Source organism: Rhineura floridana, chromosome 15 (assembly GCF_030035675.1).
Source record: "Rhineura floridana isolate rRhiFlo1 chromosome 15, rRhiFlo1.hap2, whole genome shotgun sequence".
NCBI classification, from domain to species: Eukaryota; Metazoa; Chordata; class Lepidosauria; order Squamata; family Rhineuridae; genus Rhineura; species Rhineura floridana.
The window spans coordinates 13,031,606-13,045,929 of NC_084494.1; the positions used below are offsets into that span (position 1 = coordinate 13,031,606).

Sequence of the window (14,324 nt, forward strand, 5' to 3'; positions counted from 1 at the left end):
TCTAACAACTACACCACAGTGCCTCTTAAGTCAGCATATGCAGGTCTATCTCTTATTAGGGTGATTCAGTGGTGGCCAGTGCCCATTGGGACTGGCGGGGCAGAAGACAGGGAGTCCAAAAATAGGTGGAGTTAGAGCCAATGACAGGCAGAGCCAACCATTCCATTTTTTTTGTTCCTATCCTTCTCCCAGATGGGTTCTACATGCAAAGCATGTGTTCTACCGCTGAGCCACAGCCCTTCCCCTCTCTTTCTGAACAGTTTCCATTCCAGCTGCTTGTTTTCAGAACAACTGTGTAAGCTGAAGAATTGGTGTTGGGAATTTGTTTCCTACTTCCCTCCCCGCCCCTTTTCCCCTTTTGTATCGTGTCTTTCAGAGTGTAAGCCAGCAGGTTTCACCATTGTGCAGCACCTTGAAAAACTTGGGAGCTCTACATGAAATGATGATAAATATAAGAGTACTATTGTTTGGGAGTGAATCCTTGGCAACATTTCACAAATGAAAATAGGGAGATGTTTTTATTCCCACACCAAGGCATACCGCCTGAAGCCATACACACTGTTGCATATTGTTGAATGCTCCCCTCTGTCTGCTAAATGTGGGATTCATTTATTGTGCAATAGCCTGGCACGGATTTCAAAGCCAACATATATGAGAAAAGTGTAATTGTCTAACAATATTCTGTTCAACTTCAAAATATACTTCAGTGTCTGTGTGCAAAATGGCAGGCTACGCATTACGTGGACTAGAATCCATGCCTATGGGTTGAATTCAACTAAGTCCTCCTTAGGGGGTTGGATTTGATGGCCTTATAGACCCCTTCCAACTCTACTATTCCATGATTCACGGTAGACCCACTGGAATTAATGAACCTTAGTTAGTCATGTCTATTAATTTCAATGGATCTGCTCTGAGTAGGACTAGCATTTAATTCTACTCTGTGTTTGTAATTGTTCATTAGAGCAGGAATGGGAAGTCTTTGGCCCTCCAGATGTTGCTGAATGTAGAAGGGACATGATTGGAGCTTGAGAATGATAGACAAATGGTCAAATAACACCTAATCACTTTGAACAAGTTCAAATCAGCAGGGCCCAATAAACTGCATCCTAGAGTATTGAAGGAACTGGCTGAAGAACTCTCAGAACCGCTGTCTATTATCTTTGAGAACTCATGGAGGGCTGGTGAAGTGCCAGATGACTGGAGGAGAGCTAATGTTGTCCCTGTCTTCAAAAAGGGCAAAAAGGAGGAACCGGGAAACTACAGACCAGTCAACCTAACATCAATCCCTGGAAAAACTCTGAAGCAGATTATAAAGCAGTCAATCTGTAAGCACCTTGAAAACAATGCAGTGATTACTAGAAGCCAACATGGATTTATGAAGAACAAATCCTGCCAAACTAATCTTATCTTGTTTTTTGATCAGGTTTGTTGTTGTTGTTATGTGCCTTCAAGTCGATTACGACTTATGGCGACCCTATGAATCAGTGACCTCGCATCTACCTCCCTTGTAAATTGTGGGAATGCTGTGGACATAATATATCTCAGCTTCAGCAAAGCCTTTGACAAAGTGCCCCATGATATTCTGATTAGCAAGCTAGCTAAATGTGGGCTGGATGCAACAACTATCAGGTGGATCTACAGTTGGCTCCAGAATCATATTCAAAGAGTGCTTATCAATGGTTCCTTCTCAAACTGGGAGGAAGTAACAAGTGGGGTACCACAGGACTTGGTCCTGGGCCCAGTGCTCTTCACCATTTTTATTAATGACTTGGATGAGGAGGTACAGATCATTCTTATCAAATTTGCAGATGATACAAAATTGAGGGGCACGGCTAATACCGTGGAAGCCAGAAACAAAATTCAAAGAGACCTTGACAGGCTGGAGCATTGGGCTGAAAACAACAGAATGAAATTCAACAGGGATAAATGCAAAGTTCTACACTTAGGAAAAAGAAACCAAATGCACAGTTATGAGATGGGAGATATTTGGCTCAGGAATATGACATGTGACAAGGATCTTGGAATTGTCGTTGATCAGAAGCTGAATATGAGCCAACAGTGCGATGTGGCTGCAAAAAAAGGCAAATGCTATATTATGCTGCATTAACAGAAGTATAGGTTCCAAATCGTGTGAAGTATTAGTTCCCCTCTATTCAGCACTGGTTAGGCCTCATCTTGAGTACTGCATCCAGTTCTGGTCTCCGCCCTTTAAGAAGGATGCAAACAAACTGGAACAGGTTCAGAGGAGGGCAACAAGGATGATCAGGGGACTAGAAACAAAGCCCTATGAGGAGAGACTGAAAGAACTGGGCATGTTTAGCCTGGAGAAGAGAAGTCTGAGGGAGATATGATAACACTCTTCAAGTACATGAAAGGTTGTTGCACAGAGGAGGGGCGGGATCCCTTCTCGATCGTCCCGGAGTGCAGGACATGGAATAATGGGCTCAAGTTGCAGGAAGCCAGATTTCGACTGAACATCAGGAAAAACTTCCTGTTAGAGCCATACGACAATGGAACCAATTAGCTAGAGAGGCATTCAAGAGGCAGCTGGACAGTCATCTGTCGGGAATGCTTTGATTTGGATTCCTGCACTGAGCAGGGGGTTGGACTTAATAGCCTTACAGGCCCCTTCCAACTCTACTATTCTATGATTCTATGAATTACAACTCCTATATGCCTCAGCAAGCATGGACAAAGGCCAGGAATGATGGGAGTTGTTGTTCAGCAACATCTGGAGGGCCAAAGACTCCCTGCAGCTATATTAGAGCGATGCATCCATTCCCTGCGCAGAGAGCTATTCTGTGAATACATGTCTACTCAAAAGTAAGCTCCATTGATTTCCATGGGACTTACTCCCAGGCAAGTGTGTATAGGATGGCTCAGTTAACTTCCCGATATCTTGGGAAGAGCGGTACAGAAAGACAACTCTGGTGACACACACAAAACATTTCAAGAAGGCATCCCCCAAAGGTGAGAATAGCAACAAAACGAGAACTATGATTTATAAGGGACAACAAAAATAGTATAGTTGGAGCATATGCAAGTTCCCCATAGGAAATAGAGTGATCCTGTGGGATGAGTCGGATCTGGCCAACACAGCTTGCTGCATTTGTTCAGTATGAAGTTTACAACTAAGTCTGTTGGATCACATATTTGTTTGCATTGTCAGACAATGCAATCAAAAGAGCTCTGGAAGAAGTTGAAGTTTTCTTTGCTATCGAAGGATGTGGTTTATGGAGTTCTCACTGACCGTGGGGCATCTCTTTTGTTGTTGTTGCTGCTGTTAACGGGAAAGGAACTGTTTGTGTTCAGCAGAAAATAAGAGAAGTAAAGGCAGCCTGTAATTTCCCCATGATGAGACACAAGTTCTTGCTTCATTTCTAATAACCATTTTTTTCAGAGATGCTGACTTTTCTTGCTTCATCCTTCAGTAGCTATGGATCTGGATAGCTTTTTGGCTATTGCAATTTTGTAAGTGACATTTCAAATGGCAAGAAATTATATCTCTGACAGCCCTTAGGCCTAGAACCCTTACCTTTTAAAAATGGACTCCAATCAATACTCCAGAGGCCAGTTCAAAGTGCTTTCAGTTGGATAAGGCTGGTCCGTTGCCCATGATGGATATGATTGCTCCCTGAAGTAATGAATCTGTAATGCTTAGATTGGTTAGCTTCTGTAGGGCTCTCTAAAGAGGGACCTCTCCCCTCCCCCATCATCAATGAAACTTTGACTGTTTGTGTGTGGATATGTATTATTGAAAATATTTATCACTGTCGTAACTACTTAGAGATCTATAATTATAGGAAATCCATAAATATATAAAAGACAGAATAACATCATACATAATAAATCTATCATGTCTATCAATTTCCAGACAGCATTCTTTGTCTTTTTGCTGAAGACTGCAATGCATCTAAAAGATGAATTAATTTTAATACCTCTAATTTAAAATATTGTGGGGGTTTTTGCTTGTTTTTTTAATGATGACGTTTCAGCTTTTAATATTTTTTCTGTTGAACTCACAAAAGATTTCTGTTTATTGTAAGCCATCCTGATGTCATAGAATTGGGTAATTCTGTTATTTGTAAGTAAATAAATAAAATCGGAATGCATGTTTGTAGGGGAAAAACATGACCAGCAATAGAAAAAAAATGTTAGGACTGAATTCTCTGAAATGTAAGCTGGAACAAATTTAAACTGGTGTCTGTGGTTGGAAACTGTTACCCACCTGAGGCTATGTTAAGAAAGATGTGTGTTGTTACATTTCTTTTATGGTATGCACATAGCTTGGAACATGGTGAAACCTGAAGCTTTGGTCATGTACTCCTTATTTCATCTTTGGCATTAAGATCAGCGTTTTAAAAACCCTGACATGGGAAAAGTCAGCCTTTCAGAGCTTGATTGATTAGTAGCTGAGACTGTGTTATTTATTTTAGGAGCAAGGACAAAACGATTGGATCTGACCATTATGGAAACTGTATTCTCCTTATGTTCCAAGCAATCATCATTCTCCAGTAGAGGCCAAGGTGGTGACAGAGGTGTATCAAATGATGTACAGTGTGTCATAATCCTAGAGCCTGGGATCGTCCAATGAAGCTGAATGTTGGCAAATGCAGGACGAACAAAAGGAAGTACTACTTTACACAGTGCATGATTGCAACTCAATACCACAAGATATATACATGGTAGCCACCAGCTTGGATGGATTTAAAAGATTAGACAAATTCATGGATGACAGGGCCAGCAATGGCTACTTCTTATGTGAATATAAGTTCTGAATTCTTTTCTCCCTCCTTTTCTCCTTTCTAAAGCACACCTTAAGACCAAATAAAATCATTTTGTGGCCATAAAGCCACCAGTTTGTCACGTTGGTATACAAAAGCTGAGAGTCAACTCTCAGGAAGTACAGGCTAAGAATGTAAGAGCCTGCTGGATGAGACCAGTGGCCCATCCTGATCTCACAGTGGCCGAAAAGATGCCCACGGGGAGCCCAAAAGCAGGATCTGATATGTTTTGTTTGCTCTGCTTCCTCAGGAAGAGCCGGTATCTGTGGATAAAACACCAAAGAGACTTGCGGCAGCTTTGAAGGCTAGAGAATCCATGCATCTAAAGCAGTTTCAAAGTACATTACTTCTCCCCAAGAATCCTGGGAGCTGTAGTGTGTTAAGGGTGCTGGGAACTGTAGCTCTGTTAAGAGTAAACTACAGTTCCCAGGATTCTTTTTTTGGGGGGGAGAATGTACTTTGAAAGTGCTTTGTTTTATTGTTGTTATGTGCCTTCAAGTCGATTACGAGTTATGGCGACCCTATGAATCAGTGACCTCCAAGAGCATCTGTCATGAACCACCCTGTTCAGATCTTGTAAGTTCAGGTCTGTAGCTTCCTTTATGGAATCAATCCATCTCTTGTTTGGGCTTCCTCTTTTTCTACTCCCTGCTGTTTTCCCCAGCATTATTGTCTTTTCTAGTGAATCATGTCTTCTCATGATGTGTCCAAAGTATGATAACCTCAGTTCCATCATTTTAGCTTCTAGTGACAGTTCTGGTTTAATTTGTTCTAACACCCAATTATTTGTCTTTTTTGCAGTCCATGGTATGCGCAAATCTCTCCTCCTTGAAAGTGCCTTAAAGGTATTGTTTGTAGGCAGCCAGAGAGGAAGAGTAGGACATCCCCTCTCAGTGGCTGCCAAACTCCCCCCTCCCTCCAGCATTTCTCTCGCACGCTCACCAACTTCCCCCAACCCTTCATTTTCCCGACATGCCCCTCTCTTGAGAGGTTCAAATCAAACAACAACAGCAAAGAACAGCTGCTCCTCCACCTCCTTTTTTCCTTTTCCTCTCAAACCACTCTGAGCTCCCACCCAACCCTAGCAACAGGCGGACACAATTCCTATTGGATAGCCTCTCTGATTCGCCGCACTTTCATTGGCTGACCCGAGCTAGAGAAGGCGGGGCCTTGTGCGTGTTCCCCCTCCCCTTCCTCTCGTATCTAGCTGGGGCAGGTGGCCGCCATTTTGTGTGCGGGATTGCTTCTGTGGAAGGCGAGCGCGGTGGCTGCGGGCGTAGAAGAGAGGAGAGGAGAGTGCAAAGCTGCGCTTAGAGGTGAAGCAAAAAGAACTGGTGGCGGTCGGTGGGTGGCGGGGACGGCTGAGGGGGGCTCCCCCCGGTGGAGGGTTCCGAGTGGGTTCGCCGCCATGTTGTGCTCCCCCATTGAAAAGCATAAGAAGGATCTTTCTCCTTCCCCTCCAGCCACTCACCTCTTTCGCCCAACGGGAAAGAATGGAAGAACTTTGATTTTGGGGCAGTCTCTACCCTGTCCCTGGTTATGCGGAAGTACGGATCATAGGGTTGCATCCAGCCCTATAGAGGGTAGGCCCACTGACATGAATCTGCGTTAGTCATAGCCGCTAAAGCTAATGGGACTACTCCTGAGTAGGAGTAAAATTAGATAAAATCCATAGAGTTCAGTAGAGACTTTATTCGCAGGTATTTGAGGTGTCTGTGTGTGAAAGACAGTGGGACTGTCTACCCACCATACTTTTAAAGCAGGCCCCCAAGAATTCTGGGAACTGTAGTTTTTTAAGAGTGCTGGGAATGGTAGATATGTGAGGGGTGAAATACAGTTCCCATGATCCCTTTTAGAGGTGGGTGGAATGTGCTTTAAATTGATGGCGTGTACTCGGGCAGAGAGACAAATGGGCATAGAATTGAGAGAAATTTGTGGGGTCGTTTCTTTTTTTGGGGGAGGAGATTCTAGTATCCTTTGAGTGAGATGAATAAGGCTGCTAGAAACCCTTTAATAACAACAGGGACAGTTTTATTTGCAAATTCTTGACGTCAAAAAAGATTTTTAAATACCTTCACTGTGGGTGAAGCTAAACCTAACGTAGAGTAGACCCGTTGAAATCGTTGGACGTGGGTTAGATCATGTCCATTTTGTTCACTGGGTTTACTCTTTGTGGGTGACTTTGTGGAATACAACCCCCTTTCGAGACTGAACACTACAGGATGCCCCTCTTTCCCCATCTCTCCTTCCACCCACCCCCGTCATGTGGGGAACATCTTTTTCTGTACGGATGAGCACTTGTACTAACGGAGGGAGGAAATCAAAACACTCTTTCAGCGTTGGCGGTGGGAAGCAAAAGCTCAGACACTTGGTTTCATGCTGTGCCTGCAGAGGATGCTGGTTTCTTTTTCTCCGATGTGGCCTTGGGAATTCCCCTTTGTGTTTGTGTGTCAGAGGGTGGCCCCAGTTATCGTGGGAAAAGAATTCCACAGTGATAAGTATAGGGAGGTGGCTGAAGACTCCTGCCTTATTTTGAACCCAGGACTGATTTTCCCCTAAGCATGGGGAGAAACGGGTAAGGAAGGAGCAGGGCTGGAGAGACTCTGGTCAAAATGATGTAGTTTTGGTAAGATGTTTGCAAGGCAGAGTTGTGGAAATCTGTGCTGCTTATGATTGTGGGATGAGTTTTTTTTTAAAAAAAAATCTTTCTGTTCCAGTGGGCAAAGGAAGTGGAACAAGTGTGCCCTGGGAAGGATGGTGTTATATTTATTTTACCTATTTATGTAGACTTATAATTTCTTGATCAAGGAGTTCACCAAGCAGTGTACCAATAAAACTATAGATAAAACCAGGTAAACTCCACAAACCAATTTAAAAAGGAATGTGCCTCAAGCCATAGTGTAAGAGTACTCCTTAAGTCATTGAAATAAAGGGGATTGGGTGCATCTGACTGTTCAAGATTATACTGTCTCTATTAAGAGTATATGAGAGGCAGTGGAGAGAGGATTTGCTTATTTTTGAGGGGAGAGGCAGGTACTGCCATGTATCTTCAATTGGAAGGAGGGGAGAGATGTTTTGCATGCAGAAGATTCTAGGTTTAATCTCTGGCATCTCCAGTTCATAAAAGAATTAGAAAGCAGTTGGTGATGTAAAAGCCACGACCAGTAGAATAGACAGCCCCGGACTAGATGGATAAATATTTATCGGGTGTAAGACAGTTTATAATCCCAAACAGCCTTCCTCTGTGTGTTGTACTGTTGTAATAGGGGTACTGGCTTCTTGCAGAGACCCCTTGGCTGTTCAAAGATCCATCTGTGTTCAAAAAACCAACAGAATTTGGGAAAGCTTTCTTACTGTGTCTGAAATACCATGAGGATTCTGGTAGTCATCCATCTCTTAGGGACTGGATTAGTAGTTTTTAAATTGGACTGACTCCAGTTAATATAAATGTAGTCTAGTGATTAAATTGAGCTTGTTGGATACTGAGCTTCTGTTTTAAATAGGAACCGTTCTAAATTAATGAGTCTTGGCACTTGTTGCTAAAATCTTAACTACAGACTGTGGAACATTTACACTTATTAGGGATTGTTGTTGAAGTATTTTAATTGAGATGTGTCTGGTTAATGCAGCCTTCCCTGGACTGGTGCCCTCCAGATGTTTTGGACTACAATTCCCATCTGATGTGCTGGGTGGAACTGATGGGAATTGTATTCAAAAACAGATGCAGTGCAGCATGTTGGAGAAGGCTGGCTTAATGTAATAACTTCTTAAGGCAGTAACTCTTGGAGATAACTTTATCATTGTTATCTTCTTCTTAACTTTGCTGATGGACAAAGGCTGCAATCCTGTGCATACTTATTTGTGAGTTAGTTCCCTTTGAGCACCATAGAATTTCTGAGTAAACAGGCATAGAACCAGGGCTGTGGAGTCGGTAGGCCAAACCTTCAACTCCTCTATTTTTCTACTGTCCGACTCCGACTCCACCCAAAATTGCTTCCAACTCCACAGCCCTGGAAAGGGCTGTAAATGTCTTTTTAAATTGGAAGCTCTCATAGGAGCATCTTTATCGCTGCCTGAATATGCGCTGATCTTGGCATCACAGCATTTGTCTTCATCTGGGTCCTGTGTCATACACTGACACACAAAATGTTTTCCATCTTGAGTTATGGTGAAATGCTCAACTACAGCTGACTTCATGGGAAGCTTCTTTGACATTTTGAATTTATATTTTAGAAAATTTGTCAATAAAATTTTATTTTGAAGTTGGAGTCGTACATTTCTACCGACTCCAACTCCACCCAAAATTGCTTCCGACTCCACAACTCCGACTCCACAGCCGTGCATAGAACTGGGCTTTTCAAGCTCTGCTGAAAATCTACAGAAACAAAAATGGGGTCTAGCCCACAAATTCTTATACCACAGTACATTGTAGTCTTAAAGTACTATGTGTTTTTGCTACAGCATACTAATGTTGCTGCTCCTCTGGAATCTAAAACCCATTGTGGAAGAGATGGAATAAGGACTAACAGTGGATTTATGTTTAAACTCAGATGCAGTGAACGATTTACGTATCTTAGAACAAAGACACGAATGTGTTTATACTGTTTTTATCTGTTTGTTCTCCAAACTGTTTCTGACTAGGAGCTGCCTTTTATTTGCTGTTGTTTGAACTTCTGTCTTTTCAGAGCCGGGACTTCTACTTTTGAAGCCCGTGTGCCAAGAATCTGATGTTGGGCTCGGCTTTGTGGCTGAAAACAGCAAATTGGCCCATGAGAACTACCATTCCTAGCCAAAGGAAGGGGTCCAGCAGGAGTCAGTATCTATTCTTTCAGGTCTGGCAGCAGGAAAGAGAGCAGGAGGTGGAGACTGTGCAGTTTGAAAAGAGGACTGAAAGGTAGAGAACAAAACCGTATTGCATTATAACAAGTGCTCTTAAATCTCTGCAATTAAAACCTGATCTTGGAACCACTTGAAACCAATTTTCAAGCTTCTTGAACCCCTCAAATTATATCTTGGTGAGGGACTAGGGATCCCTTTGCGTAGAATGCACTGTACCTTTAACAAAGCCTTGCAGGAAACCATGAATGTTAAAATGTTATTCAAGTCATTGTGGCTTGTTCCATAATGTACCTTGAAGTTCTTAAAACTATGGATAATACCAGTCTTTTACCACCATCCTGTTAAAACATCTGAAGTACTGAAGGCCATTTTTAAAAAAGTATATTTGAAAGAAGAGGATGTGGTAAGAACTTGTTGAGCAAGGAACTTCATTGAATCAATGAAGAAGTGTCTCCATTTGCTTTTCTTTTATGGCCAAGCTGTGTTTTAAATGTTTCTTTATTTCATTTAAATCTTACCTTTCCTCTTAAGGCAGGGGTGGAAAACCAGCTAGTTTTCGGAGGTTCATATAGCAGCATGGTGCTATTTGCAAAAGGGAAACCACTTCCCCCCTCCCAGAGGAAGGCGTGCCTTTCTCTAGCAAAGGAGCAATTGGGGTGGTTAAGTGTGGTTTGGAGAAAATGGCCTCACAGGCCAAATTGAGACCCCCAGCAGGACAAGTTTAAACCACAGGCTGGAGGTTCCCCAACCCTGTTCTAAAGAATTCAGAATGGTATACATGGATCCTCTCTTCCCCTAGGGAGATAGAGTAGGCTGAGAGATTGACTGGCCCAAGGTCACCCACTTTATGGCTGAATGGGGATTTGAACTTAGTCCTAGTCCAAAACTAACCATTACACCATATTGGCATGCTATTTTGCCTTGATAAAGCTTGAGTAGGGCATCTACTACAGTGGTTTTAAAAACAAACAAACCAAAAACCTGATAGAATGTTGTCATAAAGTGAAATTGGCCTTCTAAGAAATAATTTAGGACCAGTCCTAAGCCTCCAAGATTAGTGTGTTAAAGAAATTGTATTCTGTTGCAAATAGTTGAGTTTCATTTTGCTTGGGATTAGCAGTTGGTTACCACAACTCAACTGTGCCATGAAAGACCAGTAAAACCACTTAGATTTTTGTCTTTTAAGTTTGTAAACAGTGGATGTTGTCGTCTAACCTCTTTTTGCAAAGGAAGAATATTCCATTAACAATGTGCATTGTATCTTCAAGAAGGTACTCTTGTTTGCTTCTGACAATTGCATTTGCTTTCTTCTCTCCCTTCCACTTCATGGGTAGGTGACACCTAAGTTGAAGATGGGGGGTGGAGAAAGGTTCAACATTCCATCTACCCAACCCAGGAATACTTCCAAGAACCACCAACAACTGAACAACAGGAAAAAGAGCAAAGATCAGAATTCACAGATAAAGAAAATCCACAAAAAAGAGAGGGGGCATGGATGCAGCCCATCATCTGTAGCATGGCAGGCCATGCAGAATGGGGGGAAGAACACGATGCACTTCCCAACTAACCAGACTTGGAGTCCAACTTTATCCCATTCCCTCTTCATGCCTCAAACAAACCAAAATTATGCTGGAGCAAAATTCAGTGAGCCGCCATCACCAAGTGTTCTTCCTAAACCACCAAGCCACTGGGTCACTGTTTCACTTAACCCTGCTGACAAAGAAATAATGACTTTTCAACTTAAGACCTTGCTAAAAGTCCAGGCTTGAGATACAATCTAAGTGTACATTGGGGAAAATGATACACATTATAATTTCAAATTTCATAATGTCAGTCAATATTAGGTTCCAAAATGCAAAGCAAGGCATACATTATGGAATGAGATTAGCTGTGTACTGGAGGCTAGTCAGTTTCTTATGTAATGGGTGGGAGGCCCTGCCTTTGAAAAACTCACCCATTTTGGGGGTTCTGTGCACTGCATTGACTTCTGCGCTACTGATGCACTGTTTGTTGTAATTAATAGGTAGTCTGAACCAACTCCCAGCTGTGGTCCTAAAAGTACACTCTAAACTCCACTGGACCGTCTAATTTCATTGCCTTCTCTCTTGGAGCTGCTTGATAGCGCTTTTCTTTTTGGGGGAATTAAAATGATCACAAGCTGACTAAATTTCCAACACTTGAAAAATATAATTGATTCTCCCACATACTGTGAAATATTGTAGGCATTAAAGGCAAATTAGTAACTTTCTGCCTAGAGCTCCTAATTAACAAAAAACTAAAATTGTTTAATAAGAAAGCCACTTAGATTATGATTTATATTATTAGGTCTTGTGGAATTCAACTATCATTTGAACCTGGTGGTTTAGGCAGGCATCCATCCAAAGCCCTGTGACCAAAATGTGAACATTTAAATTGGGAAATCTGTATAGCACTTGTTTTATAAGAATGAAAACATGGGCATGCAGATGATCTTTTAGCTTTTTACACAAACCTGGACATTTATTACATTGAACACAGTCTATAAGTGTGCCAACTTAGAAAACATTGTTGCATTGCTGGGTGACTGCCAAAAGCTTTTAAAAGTGTTTTTTCTTGATAGATAATTTCACTTAAGCTGTGTTTGAAACACATTCTGTATGTTTTGTATCTTTTGCTGAAACAGTCTTGTTGAGGCCAGTCTGAAGAAATTGGATGACTTGTAATATGAACTTGTTTGAATGAACTTAGCAAGTGTAAAACATCTTTTATGTAGGGAAAAAAGAGCCATGTAAATAAATGTAAAACTTTGTAGAATATGTAAATTTATCCTGGGCTTTCCTGCCGAAATAAAATATTTTTAGTACAAAACTGCTGAATGTAAGAAGACCATGCTAAGCACATGGCCTGATTTTTTTAAAAAAATTGTTAAAAACAACTTAAAAGTACACACCTGTGTCGTTGAACTCAAGTATCAGTGAGGGTATGCACCCATGTTTGCTTGATACAAAGAGAAAAACTTTTATAAAGGTAAAACAAATGTTCTTAAAGTTCATGGTAGCAATCCAGTTGCCGTTAAGTGCTGTACAAACTTAACTGAGCTGAATTGTAACCTTGGGCTGCAATCCTAAGCACACTCTTGAAAGCAAGTCCTGCTGATAACAGCCACGCTAATGAAGTGTGTTTAGGATTGGAATGTTGGGGCTGCATTCCAACATGCAGTTAAGCATTCAAGTCCTCCTGTTTGAAGCATATTACTGCACTGGCTAACAGCCAGTAAAGAATGTTTTCATTTTGAATGTATTCAGTAACTTTAGGAGAGACGATTATTAGAAATGTCAGTATCCAAAATGGTAGTAAGTGTAAAACAAAGATCTGCCAAAATCCATCTTGTGTTTGTGACAGTCTAATCTTAGTTGTAATTTCTGTTGGATATTTGATTTGGTTTGGAACTACACATTTGAACTTAATACCTTTCTCGGCAGTGTTGAATGAGGTCACTAAGGATTGCACTCTGTGTTAGTCATACTCAGAGCAGATGCACTGGAATAAATGAACATGACTAACCTATGTCAATTTCAGTGGGTCTTCAGCAGAACTGACTTGGAAACAACCCTAAGAACTATTTCATGACACACACACCGAAACCAATTTTCAATTTTTGCTGACAACTAAGCATCTTTAGAATTCGGTACAATTTCACATTACTTGTGGTGCATTATGTTGGTGATAACAATGAAATCTGAAATTCCATAATGAATGTCTAGTGATACCAAAGATGGATTTCTAACAGAAGTTACTAGTAAGGAGAGAACATGTTCAGTTACTTTGAAAAGAAACTTTTGGTGAAGTCTTGAGTGCTTGGCAACACATCACATTTTACCTACTTGTACATTCAAAATGTTGTAGCGACCATCAAGAAAACTTTATATCCAAATGAAATTGATTTAACATCTTGCTAAAACTTAAGTCGTGTCCCAAAATCGTCCTCACTATGTTTAAAACATTGTTATAGCCCAAATGTAATTTTGATCTAAATTCCATGTTTGAAGTACTGCTTGCGTATGAATTGGAAACAAAATTTAAATAAAAATTCCTAACCTTTTCTCCCCAAACAATGTGTTGGCTTATTACTTTTGCATTAACCTTTTTTATCCTCTCTCTCTGTGTCTGTGATATTAAATGTACTGCAAAGCTGGGAGATACAATCGCTTGGTCACTTACTGCATTTACTGCTTGTGGCCATAATTGCAGCATAGATTTTGGTGTGCCTAGTTGATGAATATGGCACACTCTTAATCTGAGGTTCTTATTAAAGAATAATACATTAGACCTGCTTATGGTAGTAATGGCCTTAAAAAGAAAAACATGCCTGTGAGAGAAATTCCTCCCATAGTCTGAGAATCCTATTTCCTTTATGCTTCTGCAACTGGAGCAAACAACCTAACATTTATTTATACAAAGATTTTGGTCCTCTTCTTTCGACTTACTGCACAGAATGGCTAACAATTAAAACCAGCTATAAGCGTATATGACAGGTGCAGCACATAAAATGGAGGGATCAGTGAACAAAACCCCTGCCTAAATAGGTTTTGCCATAAGGCAGAAGGCTATAGCAACTGATCCTCTGATGGCAGAGTTCCACAATTTGGATGTGGTTACCAAGAAGGCCCTTTTGTCTGCTTTGGCCACGCTTTCACAACAGTTGGGACAAAGAAAAGGGCC

General features: G+C 41.2%; 1 protein-coding gene across 1 annotated transcript; it reads left to right on the forward strand.

Annotated features, from left to right (window-relative positions):
• Positions 1-5,976: 5,976 nt before the first annotated feature.
• On the forward strand, positions 5,977-13,717 carry PNRC2 (proline rich nuclear receptor coactivator 2). Its single transcript, XM_061597295.1, has 3 exons — positions 5,977-6,100; positions 9,470-9,678; positions 10,958-13,717. The coding sequence occupies exon 3, from the start codon at positions 10,976-10,978 to the stop codon at positions 11,390-11,392; it is 417 nt and encodes a 138-aa protein (XP_061453279.1). The 5' UTR covers positions 5,977-6,100; positions 9,470-9,678; positions 10,958-10,975; the 3' UTR covers positions 11,393-13,717.
• Positions 13,718-14,324: the final 607 nt, after the last annotated feature.